Source organism: Conger conger, chromosome 10 (genome assembly GCF_963514075.1).
Source record: "Conger conger chromosome 10, fConCon1.1, whole genome shotgun sequence".
NCBI classification, from domain to species: Eukaryota; Metazoa; Chordata; class Actinopteri; order Anguilliformes; family Congridae; genus Conger; species Conger conger.
This window is the reverse complement of record NC_083769.1, coordinates 27,690,845-27,710,332: the sequence shown is the minus strand read 5'-3', so window position 1 is coordinate 27,710,332 and position 19,488 is coordinate 27,690,845. Positions and strand designations below refer to the sequence as shown.

General features: G+C 39.8%; 1 protein-coding gene across 2 annotated transcripts; it reads left to right on the top strand.

The window, feature by feature from the left end:
- The first annotated feature begins 201 nt into the window (after window positions 1-201).
- Window positions 202-19,188, top strand: LOC133138792 (leucine-rich repeat neuronal protein 1). Of its 2 annotated transcripts, none has more exons than XM_061257828.1 (2): window positions 202-494; window positions 15,979-19,188. In XM_061257828.1, the coding sequence occupies exon 2, from the start codon at window positions 16,234-16,236 to the stop codon at window positions 18,388-18,390; it is 2,157 nt and encodes a 718-aa protein (XP_061113812.1). In that variant the 5' UTR covers window positions 202-494; window positions 15,979-16,233; the 3' UTR covers window positions 18,391-19,188. The 2 variants fall into 2 exon arrangements, with proteins under 2 accessions (XP_061113812.1, XP_061113813.1); XM_061257829.1 differs by lacking the exon at window positions 202-494 and adding an exon at window positions 4,835-4,957.
- Window positions 19,189-19,488: the final 300 nt, after the last annotated feature.

Below are 19,488 nucleotides of genomic sequence, written 5' to 3'. Positions count from 1 at the left end.
CTGCCTTTGTTTCCATCACAAACTCCGAACAGATGGTGCCTTCCTTACCCACGAATGACAGGCACTAGCTTGCAACCAATCGCGTGCCTTGAATCAGCTGACTCTCCTGGACAGCGCCAGGTGCTCCCTTCATATTTTGTGAACTCCGCGGCGCAGCACAAGCTGAAGCTTACCATACTACCGCTGGTAGTCAGTGGGCGGATTGCCGGTGGCGAGATAGGATTTCTTCAACTGGTCGGTCCACTCTCCCTGGGTTTACGTACCTCAAATGCATGGCCACATTCTATCAATACGTTTGTGAATGTAAACATAGTTTTTCCCGGATTATTGTAAATCATATGTAATGTAGCCTACGTGCCATTGTTTCATTGTTGAAGAAGCGATTGAGAAAAGGTTGAATTTCTTCCTGCGCACCCCATCTTCTACCAAACCTACAAAGTGTGGAGAGGCACTTCTAGGTGCTACTGTGAAGAGGAGGTTGTCATGCTAACAAGGTGAGCAGAATAGGATACCAAGATACTACTGTTGGTATCTGTAGCCTAAATAGACACAGGCTTGCAATCAGTACTTATTTGTTTTTCACCAATACCTGCATGTCTACTCTAGTGGATTTTCAGTTCTGGAATTCTGGATTTTGTCAGTCGGACTTCTGTTTTAAACTGCGGTGCATTATTTAACCACGATTTGAGAATGCAAGGATGCAACTGTCTCTCCCTCATGGACTTATGCTTACTACTTGACTGCAGTAGATCCGTTGAGTAATGCACATGCTTCGCCATGTGTTGGGTTGTCACCATCACAGTGAATATAACTAAACAAATGCGGCGTTGTTTGAAGATTTGTGTTGTTGATTTCGTTTTTTATTTGCTGTAGAAGATAGTTAGACATAGCAGTCTACGTATCGTAAAGCCTCTTTATGCCTCGACTTAACAGTGTTCATATTTGATAGTTTATCATGGTCACTCTTTTGTGAAGCTAACGTTAGCTATCTACAACGTATAGGAAGGACGGAGTAGAACAATGTGTTACACTGACTATGCAAGGGCAATGGGATGCGCATTCATATCTTAAGTATTTGGTCTGTCACCAATTTTATCCTTATCCTATTGCATTTTTTATTTATTTATCATAGCCTGAAAAACATTTTAAAATTAAACGGTTTGAAATATGAGATTATCATACATGCAAAGTCAGTTCACAGTTGTGTCAGTATTGTGCCTTATATTCCCACGCAATCGTTTTATGCGCAGTATACGTTCTGACATTATGACACTAAGCGCTTATTATTCTTCCCCTAAAGGGAACCGTGAAATAAAAGGCTTTGTAGACATGTCGAAGTGGACTCTGTGGCGACATATGAATGCAATTTGTTGGTTAAACCACCAAATACTACAAGGAACAAATATGCAAAGTTCCAAAGAGGTCGTTAATATATTTGCTACAGTTGCCGACTTCGCTTCAGAGGTGGATTACATTGTGGAAATGATTGCGTTTGCGGATATACTGTGGGCTACATACAGTAGGTTATAGATAGGTTGTCGATGCCTTTATCCTTTTACATGCAAAAACATAAAGAAAATTAAACTACCCTATGAAACCGTTTAATTGAACAAAGTAGCATACAAACTTTGATTCGCTAGCGATATAATGTTGTAGAAATCACAAATTAAGCCAGCACACTCTGCGCTGTTTTACCATCCATTTGTGTATTGTGTGACCAGCTAAAATCCGATTTGCATGAAAATGTGCTAGCGTCCTGCCAGATGTCTCAACCCCTCCATTCATCCGAAGGAATTCGAACAGACAAAGAGTTTACGAAGAAAGAGACAAGACAATAGTTCAGAAGTGAGAATAAAAAGTAGGGGTCATAGGGTAGGGTGTGGGAGAGAATGAGCTGCATTGTTTTCGGTCACCTATAGTTTCCCGTCCCTGTTGTTGCAGCAGCTGTTGCGCATGTATCTCAGGAAAGTGGAAGCCGCACCTGTATTGTTTCATGCAAGATGCTCGGCTATATATTGTGTTTGAACTTCAGTGCATGAGATTAAAAATGGCCTTTCAGTAAATTAAATCGTTTCTGTGAAACATCAGGGCCATGAACGTCAACAATTGGGCAAAGTAGTAGTTGGGGAACAGGATACTTTCGGAACTTGTCTGTTGTAGTTCTTGATTTTATCCAAAGGATGAATTCACCTTGAGGATACACGCAAAACCTAGAAACGATCCAACTGAGTTCTGGATTTCATGTGAGTTCATTTCATATGTTATAATAAGCCATTCAATCACCCCATTTTCAATATTCAGAGATAATTAGTATGATAATGAGTTATTTGGCGATAAAATGAAGTAAACATAGATGAAGCCAAGGTGACACCTTACACGTGCATATTTGAAGAATAAAAGCTGATGTTGTGTATTCATTGACGTGTTCCAGACTTGGCTGGAACATCTGTTCATTATGCCGCAGGGCAAGAGTTTTCTTCAGAAACTGTGTGAATGCTGACAAAGACAAATTAAGCTTTCTCAAGACTGCCAATGTAGTGGGGGGAGGGACAGAAACATTGTACGGTGGTGCTTGGTCCAGGGGTCGGACTTTGTGTGTTCCGTTGGCACTGGAGGCACCCTCTAGCTTTTGACTCTGGAGTCCTGAGGAAATGTTAAGACAATAATACACACATACACTGAGTGTACATTATATACAGTAGGCACATGTACGTATGGACGGTGGAGTTTCAGTTATGCCTTCTGTCATTATTTCACGGGAGAAGTGGCAACACAAGCTTTGAGAGCTTTGTGAATGTTTGGGCTGTGCAGGACAGAGTCAGTTGTTCAGCTAATACCAAATTGATAATACATAAAATGATCTGTAGAAATAATCATATAGATAGTGTGCAAGGCATATGTTACAGATGAACAAAAACTATCCAGGCCATTGTGACGACACTACGGTCAGGCCTCAAGTGGCAAATAGGGGCATCGCTGATATTGCACTTTGGTTTTCTTGTCACCATGCCATATTTGACCAGAATACATGACAGACCAGATGCTATGTGTAAAAATGTATCAGATCTGTGTAGCAGTTTGGCAATAGATTTGATCATGACAGATTCAGAGTTTCCTGTTAAAGGACTCCTGCAGTCAGTGTCTTGTCATCATCGTACGGCTTCTTTTGAATGTTTCTATTGGCAATCATCTGGGATTGTAAACAGATTTTTCATAGACAGTGCATTGGCAAAATTCTATCTGCTTTATAATTATACTTGGATAAAGCTTAACCTTTAAAAAGTTCTTAAAACAAATATATTTGTATTTTGTTCTCAGATATCACATCAAAATTGTACCGGCCCACCTGCGCGACTACCATATGTGCTCTCCTGTAACAATGAGCATAATTAGAGAAAATCCTGAAGCGCAAGCTAGCATATTTATTTATTTATTTAGAACCATTCTGACCTAAAATATCCCAAGATGAAATAGAATTCAATATTGCTGCCACAGATATTTGCAATAAGTGTTCATGTTTTTCAAGCACATGGAGCTTCAAATTAATATGGTATGTACAGAATACTGTTCTTAAAGAAAAAGTCTCATCGCATTTTGCATCAAAGTATTTCAGGTGACATATCTGACAATATATTCAGAACACTCATAAAGATTAAACCATTTGATGTAATTATTTTTAAGCAGTTTTGCAGTATCTTCTTTTTTATTTTCAGATATATTGTATACTGTTTTTATTTATCAGACAGGGTCTCTGAGAAGATGCTGGCTTCGATACTCTTTAGGAAGTCAAACCCTCTGAATGAATGGCTGTATTCAATTCCACTTCTAGATTTTGCACCTTTGACTCAGTGTGCCAGCAGAATGAAAGATCTCCTTGATACTCAGGGACAACCTTGCATACTAATGGCTGAGGAATAGGGTGTCAGTCAGGCAGATCTTGTGTGCATGCTCCCTCTCAATCTCTGTCAGTCTACTACAAAAGCTGAAGAATTTCAGAGCCACTGCATTACTCTCATGTGTGCCAGTTTTCTTTTTCAATGTCAAATTGTTTTGTAGTGATTATTCGTTGGGTGTCTCTCAATAATAATACTGATATAATGTATTATTATGTGCCCGATATGTACAGTTTATCAATTGTTCTATCTGAATAAGTGTTTTTTTTTGTTTGGTTTGTGTGTCAACAGGCAATAAAAAAACAAAATGGAATGTGATTGATAAGTAGTTTATCAAGAAAACTCCTTAAAATTAGTTATTGTTTTTAGGATGAGTTGTTTTGACCAAACTCATTTATCATTGACTATTATTTTTGCCAGCTCAGTTATGAAGTGTCATTTAATATTTAATTGTTAAACCCCCCCAACAAACTACTACATAAAATCATGGTCATGGCAAAGGCATAAATTATGTTAATGATGAAAATGTCAAAAAAAAAGTTGACTGCTGTGCATCTACTGCCATTTACTGCTGCTGTGAAATTACAGCCTTGGGTATTTCTTATCAAGAAATCTTTCACTCCGTATCATTTGGCTGTATATCAACTCAACTCCTCTTGACAGGTTGTGAGACATCCAATATGGTGTTAGCATTCAGGGGTTGGTCTTTGTTTATATCTTTTTAAACCTGGGGAAAAAATAGCCTGTTAGATGGACTAGGATAAACTTTGACTGGTGCTGGAAAGGATGCACTGGGAATGTATCCCTTGTTTACCCCCATTATCCTGCCCTAACAGACACGGGGTCTACACTGCTGTCCCCTCATTTGGGTATGAAACAGACGCACCAGTGGTGTAGCCTGTCTCCAAGGCAACCAGATGAATACAAGCCTGTTGAGCTGTTCCAGATCCAAGAACACTGCTGACAATTTATACCAAGAGAAAAGGCTAAACTATAGTGGTTAAATTAAGTATACTCACAAAAAGTGCTGCTATGTATCAATTCAACTGGATTTCCTTGTTGTGGTAAGAGATTGCCAACCCATTCTTATTTAATGTTCTGGAGATCAGGGCATGGTTATGCTGTGCAAATTGAAAACCAAATATTATCCTAGAAAGATTGTTGTAAGAGGCTAATTTATTAGCATATTTAACGGCCACTTGTACATTAGTGGTGCCTCGCTGGTCTAGGATTGTTGTTAGCCAGGTCTCCACACTATTTCTGATATTAATTAAACACTATTTTTTAAAGTGTCTGCTAAATGGGTGTAATGTCATTAGATGCTAAAACTACAATATAGAAGAAATCCCTGACAAAAGGGTGAAGGATTTGATTCTGTAACTGCCGGTACATACTGTAATTACAATAAAATAATAACAATAATGGTGTTCTAAAACTACTCTTTGATTTGCCATTATTATTTAACTATTGCATTTATTGGTATTCTTTTGTTCCTGGAAGCAAGTCATCGTAATTATAAGATTTAGTTTTTACATATTTATTAATATTGTTGCAGGAGTTTATTTTAGTTAGATAATGAGATAATTTGTGGTATCCATCAGAATTAATTTGTAACCTACAGCTTTTATACATTGGAATTATGCAAAACCAAACATTATCTTTTTAGCTCTAAAAATTGGAGAACTACCAGCCAAACTGAGTATTCGTTTAAGCAGAATTTTTAAGAGACAGGCTAACCAATGGCTGTTTGGGTAAGCTGTGTAACCAGCTGAAACAAATACAGTGCAAGTTGCTAATCTAGTTTGTCAAAATCCAATGCTGTATTTAAAAAAAACTATGTGGTGTGATAGCGCAACAGTTTGCATAATAACAGACAAAGGTTTACCTTGAATACTTGCTCCTGATATGCTATTTAAAATAAATATAAGTCTGTAACTTCAATGAAAAATAAGGTTCTAATTTCCATCAGTGATAAAATCATTACTGTACTCGCCCAGATAAGTGCCTGGTGAGTTTCATGTATTATAATCATGTATATTCGTTTTGATGTTTCTCAGTTTGAAATAGCTGAGTCAGCCTGATTGGGGAAGCACAACAATTGTGGAGCACAACAATTATTCTGATCACAGTAAGATCTCAGATAGTGAAATGACCAGAGTAGCATGGTAGCCCTAAATGCAGGAAATATGAACATGCATTTGTGACTGCCGTTTTATATAGATATAGATTGCCTCTGAATATAAGTCGTAGGGCTGGCTTTGGAGTGTGTACCACAGGGGAGGGCCCTTTCTGCTCAGTCTGTTCTGCCCCTGGGCTCTGTTTAGGCACAGCGAGACCTCACTTTTCCTCACCTAGGGGCACAAACCTGGATTTTGTTTATTCCACTCTGTCATGCCTTAAAGTGACCTTTAAGAGTTTCTGCTCGACATTCTCTGAATAAATACACTCAATCATAAATAGACTTCATTCATAGATTAATAATTAATTCACTATTTTTTCTCCAAACTAGTGGCTGTAGAGCACAATAAAAGCTCAAAAACCCACTGAAAGAAACCAACTGTGATAGGGTGTTACTGGGATTGCAGTCCAGATGTTCTATATTGGATGCCACAGTTTTGCTTCAAACAAAGGCTCAAAACTCAGATTTATGAGCAAAACATTTGCAGTTTAGCCTACATGAGTCTGTGGAATCAGATCAAAGTTCTTTCTGCTTAGACAAGATGACAAGTCAAGATTCTGACTGCTTTCAGAACCAATAAACTGTAGTGTTCACAGAATTTCACCTGGAAATGTACGGATTAAGAGCTATGGTATGCACTTAGAAATCTATTTCATTTACAGACAGTGCTGTAAATGTGTCTTTTGAGTGACTTTGCACCCCACCTTGCCTGCATTCAGTTCTTAGTTTGGGGCATTTGCCTGCAGCATAAACAATATTATGCAAAAGACTGCACCATTCTATTTAAATGCTGAAGTCACATCATCATTATCTGCACTTTTTAGATGTATCGTGTTTGCATTTTTGTACTTATGGATTGTACTTAAAATAGCTGTGTCCCCTGAGTTAAATACGATGGGATATGGAGCTTTGATACTGTCTTGCTAAAATCTAACAAGCTTAGCACGGTTGTTTATGGAGGGTGGAGGCAGTTTGTAATGAAAGAGAATGGGGACTAATACTGTTGTTTCCTCACACTTTACCCATCTCCTACTAATTAACTCCCACCCCACCGCCATAACTCCTTTAGACTTTTCTTTACCTGCTCCCGATAGCCGTATAGTCATTTACTGTGTTCTGTAAATGCCCTACCATCGCAGCCCTCTGTGTCTTTGTGCTTTCCTTAGGAACCTTCTAGCTGCAGCTTTAATAAGCAGGAGCCCTGGGAAAAGATTACATCATCTGTGTTTACCTGCAGCTCGGTGCTGTAGTTCAGTGAATTTCACCGGTGTTGTAAGCTGAGGCAGTCATCGTTCACTCGTTATCATGTGTAAGGGCCAGTTTAGCCTGGCACATTGACATGCGGTGCTTCATCTATGAATGCATCATATGCATAGTCATTATTACTGGTGACAATACAGGAAGCTTCACTGTGTTAAACAAAACCAAATGATTTCTGTTGGCATTTTAATGCCAGGCTGGGATGTGTCCAAGTTTAGGTCAATCCTCATATATTTTTGATTCAGTGAAAGAATGTAATCATCACCCCTCTCTTTGTTTTGATTACTGCATTTAAAATGGATTGGAAACATAAATGCTGCTTATTCATTTCCAGAAAAAGAGGTGTATAATGTATGCTGCTCCAGAAATGCAGAATAAATGTGACTATGAATTGAGACTATAAACTATTAGCCCAGTGAAAAATAAACTGCCTGCCGACTATTTTTATGACATGGATGTTTGTGGTGCCATAATAATTGTGGCCAGTGATACAGTGTGGGATATCTCTGTAGATTTGATTCTGAACTAATGTAAGGACATTGCTAATGCCTGGAATATGTATCATACATTATTTTATGATCCATTGACTGATTTAATACCAGTTCACATTAGCTTAATGGTGGTAACTGCCTTGCAAACACTCAAGCTGTGTGCCTAACTCCTGACAAACTAGACTAGAGTACATGGGCTAGTTGGAATGTACCTACACAGAATATTTTTGTTATTATTATTTTTTTACCTTATATGAAAGGTGTAGCCTATATTTTACCTTAGGTACCATTGGTAGGTTTATTTTTCCTTTACCCAAAAAGCATTGCTTGTCAGGCATTTTTGTAGTGCTATGTATTATTTTCAGCTTCAGTGTGTCAGAGATATCCCGTGTGATGAGGGTTAAGCTCAGGATGTGACTTTTTCCAGAGGAAAGCCATGGTTTGTTATGAATCTCACTGTGATTACCAGGAGTTGTGAGGCCTCACTGAGAGGATTCTGTGGAGTGCCAGTTGTCAGATAATAAATATTCCCACAGGTGACTGCTGTGTAGAATGGTTTTAAAGTGACAGCTAAATATTCTGTTTGTTTTTACCCACGTTTTGACCACAGTGCTCCACAGTGCTCCACCAGAAATTGGTGGTTACCTGTCCTAAGTTCAATTGTATTGGAAAATTGTGAAACTGTTCACGTCACATCACAGTCAAACTCATCACGTCACAGTCTGATGTGATGAGTCTGGGATGTAAAATACATGTTGTAATTTATAGCCACTGTGTTATAGTTTGTTTCATATGGTCTGCCATATTATCTACATACAGTTACTGGACTGTACATTTTTCAAGATACCCCCTGAGAGACTTTTATGATAAATTATAGGTGCTGCATTTTATTAATGTTTTTTTCTGTGCATGCAAGCAACTCATTTTCTTAAGAAATAATTGTCTGTACTGTCTGAGAAATGATAGGACATTGTGTATTGTTATCATCACTTTCATTCCTCTGTGAAGACTGCGCATTAGCATGTGCTCATAATCTATTCATAGTTCATGAAAGGCTATCTAAAACTACTGCTCTCACTTACAGGACACATAGCGTAAATCACAGAAAACGCTGCATTATTGCTCAGCTGTTATTACTCTGCTGGTCTGCCTGCTGGAAAGCCATTTTAGGCTCTATGAAGGCCATATTGTGGCTTTCCCAAGGCATCCCACTGGGACAGTGGTCAACAGGATGTGGCAGTGGAATCAGAGATCCCGTTCCCCACCCCAGACTGACAGTTTTGGGGATCTGAATGCCAGGTGTTTGATTTTTACGGTCTAGCGTGAACGCAGCAATTTGTTCTGCCATCACATTTGATTAAAGAGCTGGGAGGGAGAGCCAGGGTGAGCAGACACAGCAGCCGGGAGGCCAGCAGCAGACCAGAGCTTCAGGAGACATGCAGAGAGGCACAAATAACGGCCTAATATGCACTGAAGTGAACAGCCACATTGCAAGTATGGAGAAGATATATTTATGACAAATGAGGGCGTATGAGACTGAGAACTGAATTTGGCTTTTTATCCTGATTTACATATTTTCAATGCACATCCCTTTTGGGAAACCAGCCAATATTGTTGTTGGGTTGGGCTCTCTGTGCTGCATGCTTTTCAGATGTTACAGTGTGTTTTTGTGTTGGGGTTGTGCTATGTGGAGTTTAGTGAAGAATGAAGCTATCATTCTTCTTGGGGTGACATTGGCTCAGGCGGTATGAGCTGTTGACAGTTGGAAGGTTGCCGGTTCGATCCTGCCCTGGATGTGTCGAAGTGTCCCTGAGTAAGACACCTAACCCCCAAATGCTCCTGACGAGCTGGTTGGTGCCTTGCATGGCAGCCAATTGCCGTTGGTGTGTGAGTGTGTGTGTGAATGGGTGAATGAGAAGCATCAATTGTACAGTACTTTGGATAAAGGCGCTATATAAAATGCCAACCATCATCAAGTTGCTCTTGTTGATGGTGCAAACTCCTGTCTTGGAGGTGCCTGCGAGAGACCCAATAAAACCAGTATCTTAAAAGCTATGACCATAGACAATACCTCATTCTTTGATTCCACAGTGCAGCCTTCTTACACAACTCTCTACCTAATTTCCAAACATTAGTTTGTACATTTGTTCAGAGAAGTGATCAAGCTATCCATTATCCCTCTCCATGTTTACATCTATTGAGGACATTTCAAAAAAAAAAATTCTGGGCATGCTTAATAGCGCATTTCTTATTAAAGCATAGATCATGATGTTGCTTTGCAGTTTTAAGAGATTTGTTAAGCCGTTGCTTACAGTACACAATTCCAAGTCGAAATTAAAATCAGTGGAATTTAATCCCTCTTAATGCATGTTGCTTTGTTGTTATTTGAGGGTGAAATCTGAGATTAACCTTAATAGAGGGAAATGAGTGCTAAATCACCATTGATATGGATGGAGCGGAGCGTGGTGGAGGCTGAACACACTGACACACAGCCTTCACACTTTAAGTGGGAAAGGAAAACAGGCCACATGCCTGATTGATTTGTATTTTATTCTGTCATTTAGTTTTGGATTCATCTGTGTATCACTTAGTTTCATGCATTTGACAATGCCTGTAAAATGCATGTATCTCACATTGCCCCACATTGTCATGCTATTCATGTTTTATTATATCATAATCTGCATCCAGCATACATAAAGAGTGAAAAATACATTTCTGTCATAAAGTACACTCAGTGAGCACTTTATTAGTCTTCTGCTGCTGTAGCCTATCCACTTAGAGGTTTAGGCGTGTTGTGTGTTCAGAGATGCTCTTCTGCATACTGCTGTTGTATTGTGTGGTTATTTGCAGACAGAGGGTGAGTAAACCTTTTTCAATGATTGGAAGGGATTTACAATGATCTTGTAACAATGTTTTAACACACAAATCTTACCTATTGTACCTTTAATATGTAATGATATAGTTCATACTGTGATATATGGAAACATTCAAAGAAAACGCTAGTGGCTGTAATTTGGTGAGGTTGTGGTTTCTGTACTGCACTATAAACTTTCGGTTTGGGACAATGCTGTCATACATTCTCAGAACTAAGTGAACAGTGGAGGTACATTTTTGTTCTTTAAGGAACAATTTTTCCAAATGTACAATAAAGCAACTTGCATACTAATAAGTATCTTTTGCAAGAATAAAGGTTTCATGTTAAACTCATGGATGGGGGTACAGTTATGTAGGTTCAGTATGTACGTATAGGTACCATCCCGGTAAGAAGTGCACCTTTTTTACTGTGAGTGTACCCTTGACATGAGCCCAGTATTCTACCGCAGTTACGTCAGGAATCTAGTCGAAGTACAAGTGAAAATGTCTCTTCATGAGCACTAACGCATCCATCTTTGTATTTTTAGAACGTCTATAAATAACACCTACAGGTACTGTAGGCAGTAAAAGTGGAGAAACTGTCTATCAAGCCCTCCTGGTGTTCTCTTTTATGTTAAATTATGTCATGTATTGAGATGAATAGGCAACAGGAAGGAAATCAAACCAACTTTTATGTGTAGGCTATATTTTTAGAATATTTATGCAAAACGAGAGTAGACCTCAATGTTCAATGCTTGTCAGAGCAGGTTGGTATATAAATCACACATACATTTTCTGTAAGTGATACATTGAAATATAATTTTCATTATCTACCCTGTGTCAATGAAAGGCATTCATAATAGATATTAGAATTGATAGCCTTTAGCTTGAAACCCTGCTGACAGTTTAGGTCATTTTTTTTCCCATGCCCAATGAAGGTAAACCATTTATGAAATTCCTTCATGATGGTCCTGAGGCAATCCCAGATTTGATCGTTGGAGTACTGGAGGAGCTGTGATTCTTCCTGAATTAGGGAGAACAAAATCTCCCATAAATAAACAGCAACTAATGAAGCAGGAAGTTAGTAATGATTGTCGATGCTGAACATACAGTATCTGTAATACACTTGGCTGAAGTCTTGATTACATTTGAACTGTGAAGGCAGTGAATTGAGTAAGGCAGTGAAATAAAGTGAATGATTCTCGTTTTTTTTTTTGTCTCGGTTTGCTCATAATTTACATGCTTTTTTAATGTCAACATTTTACAGGTGTCTCCAATTCCAAAGGAGCTGTTGTGACCTGTGTAACAATATCACAGCCTTAGCTGTGTTTTTACACAAAAAAAGATTGTACATCCTAAATATATTCCCTGGGTGTTCCAGTGTGTTATGTGATAAGCATTTAGTAACACTTGCGTGATATGTTATTATGCCTTTCTAGTAGTGTGTGAAATAAATCATTTTGAATAGCGGCAAAACCAGCGACACGTTTTAGTAATAGATTCCTTGTGATCATGAATGAAATACTGCTGTTGCAGGACATCTTCCATTACACAAGTATAATGTATTCCAGTGATGGGTAATGTTGGCATTCAAAGCCATGTTCAAGTAAATGCAATGTATTGTACAGAATGTTTAATAATAGCAAAAGGCATTGGTGCACTGCACAATGTGAGTATTGAAATGCATATACAGTATGTGAGTGATGCACAGGAGACCGTGTTGATGTGTCTCCCCGAACCATTCCACTTACCTCTTATATACCCATGGATCAAAGAAAAACACCAAATGGCAAAAAGACACAAGCAGTAACCTCAATGCCCTTGCTTGCGTTATCTCTGTATGCCTACAAAGCAGGTTAACCTCTTGGCTGCTGACTCACAATTCACAAAACATTCCCAATGTTACATTTTTGAATGTCATTCCAAGATCAGGGACCCCCTACTGTACCATACCACCAATGACACCAACCTGTTCCTCATTGGCTTTCTAGCAACACTAAACGTGATTGTATTGTATATGGTAAGCCTAAGGCTTATATGCTATTTCACCTCAGTAGCCTTGGGAGTATGCCACTATGGTGACAGGATTCCGCTGAGGCAGCAGAATGATTGCAGTACACTGTTTCTTTATCGAACCACGGGACTCTGTGTCTGCACTGTACGTACACTCTGTTCTCCTGTGGGGGTCTGATAAGGGGGCACCCTTCTGTAAAGCACCCTTCATCAGCCTGCCTTTCTGTTCCGTCTGCATCAATAGGTTGAAAGCCTCTCCAGTGTGATTTTCTAAGCACAAGAGCACTGCTGCACTGTTATGAACACTGTAAATCATGTGTGTCCTTTTTAAAAAGGGTATTTAAATGTGATGCATTAGACTTTCTTTTCTTTTGCCACCAGAAGTTCTGACACCATAGTGAAAACCTGCCTTTATGAAGTCAAGTCCTTTGTAGAGACTTCTTTGCACCACATTAAAGTTAGTGGCCATTTTAAATTTGTTAGATACCCTGTCTGCAGACACAGACATATTATCTACACCCCCAGCTATTGCCGTCATGGGATTACCCCTGAACTCATTTGAATTAAGTCACAATTACCAGCCACTCCAAAAAGAACTGGGGTTGATACAGTCACAGCTGACAGCCTCAAGCTCCTAATTGATTTTTGTCAAGCTCATTATCTGTACAAACTGCAATGCCTTCTGTCATGATGTCTCACAGTTTTGCCTTCCTTGTTATAGCTGTCAAATGTGTTTCAGTGTTCATTGGTAGATTAGACCTGTTTGGCAATGTAAGTGCACATAATGCATCACCTATGGATTTCTCAGTCATTTGGCAACTAGGATACACAAATATGTCTCTATGATTTAGAAGGGGAGGGAATGAAATTCGTCAGCATAGTTACATATTTCACAAAGCAGATCATTTCTATACGATATTTTAGGATCCATTAAATATTTTCCCTTCTAATCATTGAGAGTTTAACACAAGTAATAGCCAGGAAGCGGTGCTATGCAGACATTATTGGACAGCCACCATAATGAGCTCAATTTACCTTGTTTCTAGAAGCCTTGACAACTGAAACCATATTGAAGTTTTTGTCATGCATGGTTCATGTTCTTACACTGTAACTTTCGCAAAATGAGGGGATATTTTTGTGAACATGCTTTCATCCAGCAAGCACATTCAAGGCAGTTGATAAACTGGACAGTGTCTGGGTCACACACACACTGGAGTGTCAGGCTTTACAAAGACCAGTGAAGGACTATCCTGGACATGTTACTGTCCCATGATGCAGCTCTTAATGCACCTCTTCCCCCATGATGGCGCACTCATGGAGGCTCATGTGTGATTCCTGGGTCTCCAGATCTATGTCAGTAAGCACTTTTATCACCTCACACAGTAATGTTGATAATACTAATTTGTTATCATATTACTTGAGCTGATATGGCTTGTGAGCGTGTCCAGTGCAGTATGTCAAAACTCTGCCTTGCTGCAGTTTTATGCATTCACAGCCTGGGACTGCATCGCTCAATAACACCTCTTATCCTTGGCATCATTTCAGGCTCTTTCTCATGTCCCTGACCTAATGTCTTAAAAAGATGTGAAAATTTCAATTAATATTACATTTTGAAGTTTCTCAATACTGAGAACTCAGTATTATGCAGCAGTGGAAGAGCTGGCTGAGAATAAGTGGTATTATGGGACTTATCGGTGCCATTATCCAGTGCTCAACTTCTACAATTACAGGGGTTTTAGATTTAGATACAAGTCCAGGTTGTATTCAGTATATGATAAAAAGGAGACAAGGTTGTAGCCTTTTCTCAAGGACAAGAGGACAAAAGCTCTTTAAAGACACATATTTTGTTTGAAGACATGGCCCAAGGGCCTGTGTATTTTCCAAATCAAAACATTTTGCTGATATAATGTAACAAAACATGGCAGTGGATTAGGCTTGGCTTTTGCTTTTTTAATAGTTTCAGGCAGCTTAAAAGCTCATTAAAAGACAGACAATGGAAATGAATTCCAATTTAATGCCACAGAAGCACAAAGTATTTGAGAGATTTTTTTCTGCCCTGTCAGGCATGTCAAATTAGTCCCCAAAAATCAGCAGGCTCATTATATTTTCACTCTTTAGCGTCCCTCCTCCTTCCTTCTCTGCCTTACTCTCCTATTCCCCCCCGGACAGTAAAAAAATCTAACCTTTTTGTTGACGTGGTTCGATCATTCAAACAATTTGTGTCCTAAATGCAAAATGGCACTGCATGTTGGAACCAGGAACAGCCATTGCAGTCATGGTGATAGTAAACAGGAATACATGTGTTGAAATTAAGATTTATTTTCTTTTAAATAAATTTAAAAAATCTTAGCATGCCTTGTTTTGGTCATAAACCCGAAAGCATTCGTTTTTAGTTGTTTAATCATTCTAGTCACACAGTTTTTCTATGCTTCATGTTTTGGGTACAGTATATATTTCATAGTATAATTATCCTTCAGTCAGACTCTTGAAAGACTGTGCTTCAGAACTCCCCATAAGCTTCACTGAGAAATCTATTATATTATTTATAATTGGTATTTATAAATCGGCTTTATCACTGTCATCAGGTGTTACTCAGATTAAATTCCCAATTAATTAATTTAGCTTAGAAAATTATAGTATATTGGAGTAAATTATTAATGTATAATTTCAAGCAATGTGTGTTTTTGTGTATGAAAGCCTTTAGGCAAACATATGTTTGTGCAAATTACTATAGTTGTTGTTTTTCCATGTTTGAACAAATTGGTCCTCAAGGTAAAAAATTTTGTACCTCACTAGTAGACCTATTCAAAACTCAGATTCCTGAAAATCCATCTTAGAAATAAATGCGAGTAGATTCACATTAATGTTACTTTGAATACATTTAGAATGATAAAGCTTTGAATGCATCTGGCATGCCTGTCAGATAATGAAATTTGATCACTAGCCAATACATTTTGCATTGTGTGTGCATAATAAATAGTAGATTTTGCATTTTATTTATTTAACTGGTGAGCATTCATTGTCTTTTTTACTCATTTTGTAGCTTTTAGGTCTAACTCCCATTGTTTGCATTTCGTTTTCTTCTAATCACCTTTACTTTATATTTGAAATATGGTATTTAGCTAAGCAGACTAGATATTCTCTCTTTCTTTATTTCTCTCTCTATCTCTAATATTGTTTATTGTGCATTCATGTTTATTGTATTCATGTTGTGCAGGACTACCTACCGTATTACAGTATGTATACATCTAGTGTGCCACACTCTAATCTCTGTATTTCTGTATTACAGGCACATTCCAGAATCAAGGCTGGACTGAGGAGCAACATCTTGTTAAGCACATGAAAGCACGGCAGGAAGTGGAAAGAAGACAGTGGATCATTACCAGATCTTTACACCCATTCACAGCCGCTCTCCCACTGTGAAAGTGCTGTTCTGCTGTGGGAAAGTACCAATGAACACTTCTGGTTGATGACACTCTCACAGACACTCTCAAGGTAATTGGCTCCTGGACGACTGGCTCAACTCGGAAAGCTGACAGACAGCATGGCAAGCAGGTTTTCCATCTCCGCTCTTCTGGGCCGCCTGTGTTTGGCAAGGCTGCTGCTTGTCCTGTTAGGGCTGTGCTCAGTATGCAGGGCAGAGTGTCCCCAGCTTTGCGTGTGTGAGATCCGGCCCTGGTTCACTCCTCAGTCCACCTACAGGGAGGCCACCACCGTGGACTGCAATGACCTGCGTCTCACCCGCATCCCCAGCAACCTGTCGAGCGACACCCAGGTGCTCCTGCTGCAGAGCAACTACATCGCCCACACCGCGAATGAGCTGGAGCAGCTCTTCAACCTGACCGAGCTGGACCTGTCCCAGAACAACTTCAGCAGCATCCGGGACGTGGGGCTCGTCAACATGTCCCAGCTGACCACGCTGCACCTGGAGGAGAATCAGATCTCAGAGATGCCTGACTATTGCCTGCAAGACCTTTCCAACTTGCAGGAGCTCTACATCAACCACAACCAGATCAGTTCCATATCAGCTAATGCCTTCTCCGGTTTGCGAAATCTGCTGCGGCTCCACCTCAACTCCAACAGGCTGAAGATCATTGACAGCCGCTGGTTTGAGTCTACCCCCAACCTTGAGATCCTCATGATTGGAGAAAACCCAGTTATTGGTATTCTGGACTTAAATTTTAAGCCTCTTGTTAACCTCAGGAGCCTCGTATTGGCTGGAATGGACTTGACGGATGTTCCTGGGAATGCGCTTGTGGGACTTGATAACTTGGAAAGCCTCTCATTCTATGACAACAAGTTGGTCAGAGTCCCACACCTTGCCTTGCAGAAAGTTCCCAATTTAAAATTCTTGGATCTGAACAAAAACCCTGTGCACAAAATCCAGGAGGGGGACTTCAGGAACATGCTAAGGCTAAAAGAGCTAGGTGTCAACAACATGGCGGAATTGGTCTCAATTGATCGTTATGCACTTGACAACCTCCCAGAACTGACAAAGCTGGAGGCTACCAACAACCCAAAGCTCTCTTACATCAACCGACAAGCCTTCAGGGATGTTCCATCTCTGGAGAGCCTCATGTTGAACAATAACGCACTGAATGCCCTCTATCAGAAGACGATGGAGTCACTGCCAAACCTGAGGGAGATCAGTGTCCACAGCAACCCCCTGCGATGTGACTGTGTCATCCAGTGGATGAACTCCAACAAGACTAGCATCCGCTTCATGGAGCCCGTCTCCATGTTCTGCGCCATGCCACCTGAGTTCAGAGGTCAGCATGTGAGGGAGGTCATTCTGCTGGACTCCACTGAGCAGTGCCTGCCCATGATCTCCCATGACACCTTCCCTAACCACCTGAACCTGGATATCGGCATGACCGTCAGCCTGGACTGTCGAGCTGTAGCTGAGCCCGAACCTGAGATCTACTGGGTCACACCAATGGGGAACAAGATTACGGTAGACACCCTGTCTGACAGGTACCACCTGACCAGCGAGGGCACTCTACGTATCTCACACGTGCAGGTGGAGGACTCGGGGCGGTATACTTGTGTGGCCCAGAATACAGAGGGCGCGGACACACGAGTGTCCACCATCCGAGTCAATGGGACCTTACTGGATGGTGTTCAGGTCATGAAGATCTCTGTCAAACAGACAGAATCCCACTCCATTCTGGTGTCCTGGAAAGTCAACTCCAATGTCATGACCTCTAACCTGAAATGGTCATCCGCAACCATGAAGATCGATAACCCTCACATCACCTACACCGCCAGGGTCCCAGTGGACGTTCACGAATACAACCTCACCCACCTGCAGCCCTCCACCGAGTATGAGGTGTGCCTCACTGTGTCAAACATCCACCAGCAGACACAGAAGTCTTGTGTCAATGTCACTACCAAGAATGCAGCCTTTGCTGTTGAAATCTCAGACCAAGGAACCAACACTGCTCTGGCAGCTGTCATGGGCACAATGTTTGCCATTGTCAGCCTGGCCTCCATCACTGTTTACATTGCCAAAAGGTGGAAGAGGAAGAACTATCACCACTCCTTAAAGAAGTACATGCAGAAAACATCCTCCATCCCCCTGAATGAGCTCTACCCTCCTCTCATTAACCTGTGGGAGGCAGACACTGAGAAGGATAAAGAGGGATCCTTGGAGAACAAGCCCACCCAAGTTGACACAACGAGAAGCTATTACATGTGGTAAAGTCCCAGCGACTCGGTTTCTTGGAGCACACAGACACACTTTTGCTTTTTTGTGCAAAAGTAAAGTTGCGAATTTTTTTGTATTTTCAGCTTTGCTGTTTTTAGGCAGAGTGGTAATGGACAGGATTATATATTTTTAGTATAGCGTATCGCCTTTGTTCCTTTTCTTTGTTTTGGACACTCAAAATGGCAGCTGAATTTAGCTTCCAGGACATCGTAGTTCATGTGCTTTACTTTGTGATGCTCTTTTTGATTGCACAGCTTTGGTTACTTGTCAAGGACTCTAGCTGGGTTCCAGGGTCAAAAGATGTAGAAACCAGCACTTGAGTCTTTCTCTTTCTTTCTTGGGACATATTCTTAGAGATTGCAATGTGTCTTTTGTAAAACAGTTGAACTGTTGTGCACTGAAACATTAACAAGTTTGTCTAAGGACTTCTATATATGAGCTGACAAAGGAGATTAGACTTGGTATACTGTCTACTGAATAACGTTAGCAATTGTATGGTAATGTTGTATCAACTATAATTTGAACTTTTTGGGTTTTTAACCAAAACATTTTTTTTTGATCTAGAAATTAGTTTGCAGATATGTACTGTAAACAAGCAATAGAAGTATGAATGTTTGATAACCAACAGTTAGTAGGTAAGTAGTCAACTAAAGCTTTTTTAATTTTACAATTGTTTTTTCCCATTTGCTAGGATCTGTTAATGACCACTTGAGTTTGTTGTAATTTCAACATGCAAGATATGTTATATAAGGAAGGGCAGACTGAAATAAATAACCATTTTGTTCTTTTTTATATCAGGCTTTTCAGGTCTTGTGTCATTATTTTAATTGCAACATGAAGTTGATTATTAATGGAATTATAACAAGGTAAAAACATAACACTGATTGGCATTACAAGAACAGACAGAGAAAATTGACTTTTGTGCTCCATGGAAACTATTATTATGCTCATATATTCAAAAACATGGTTAGATTTTTCACTGTGATTTGGTTCATTTAATTTTCAATCATTTGTCAGCGGGTGTTGCTGAACAAACTCAGTACCGCACATGCACACACACACACTTATGATAGATACCAGCTGTGGCATTGC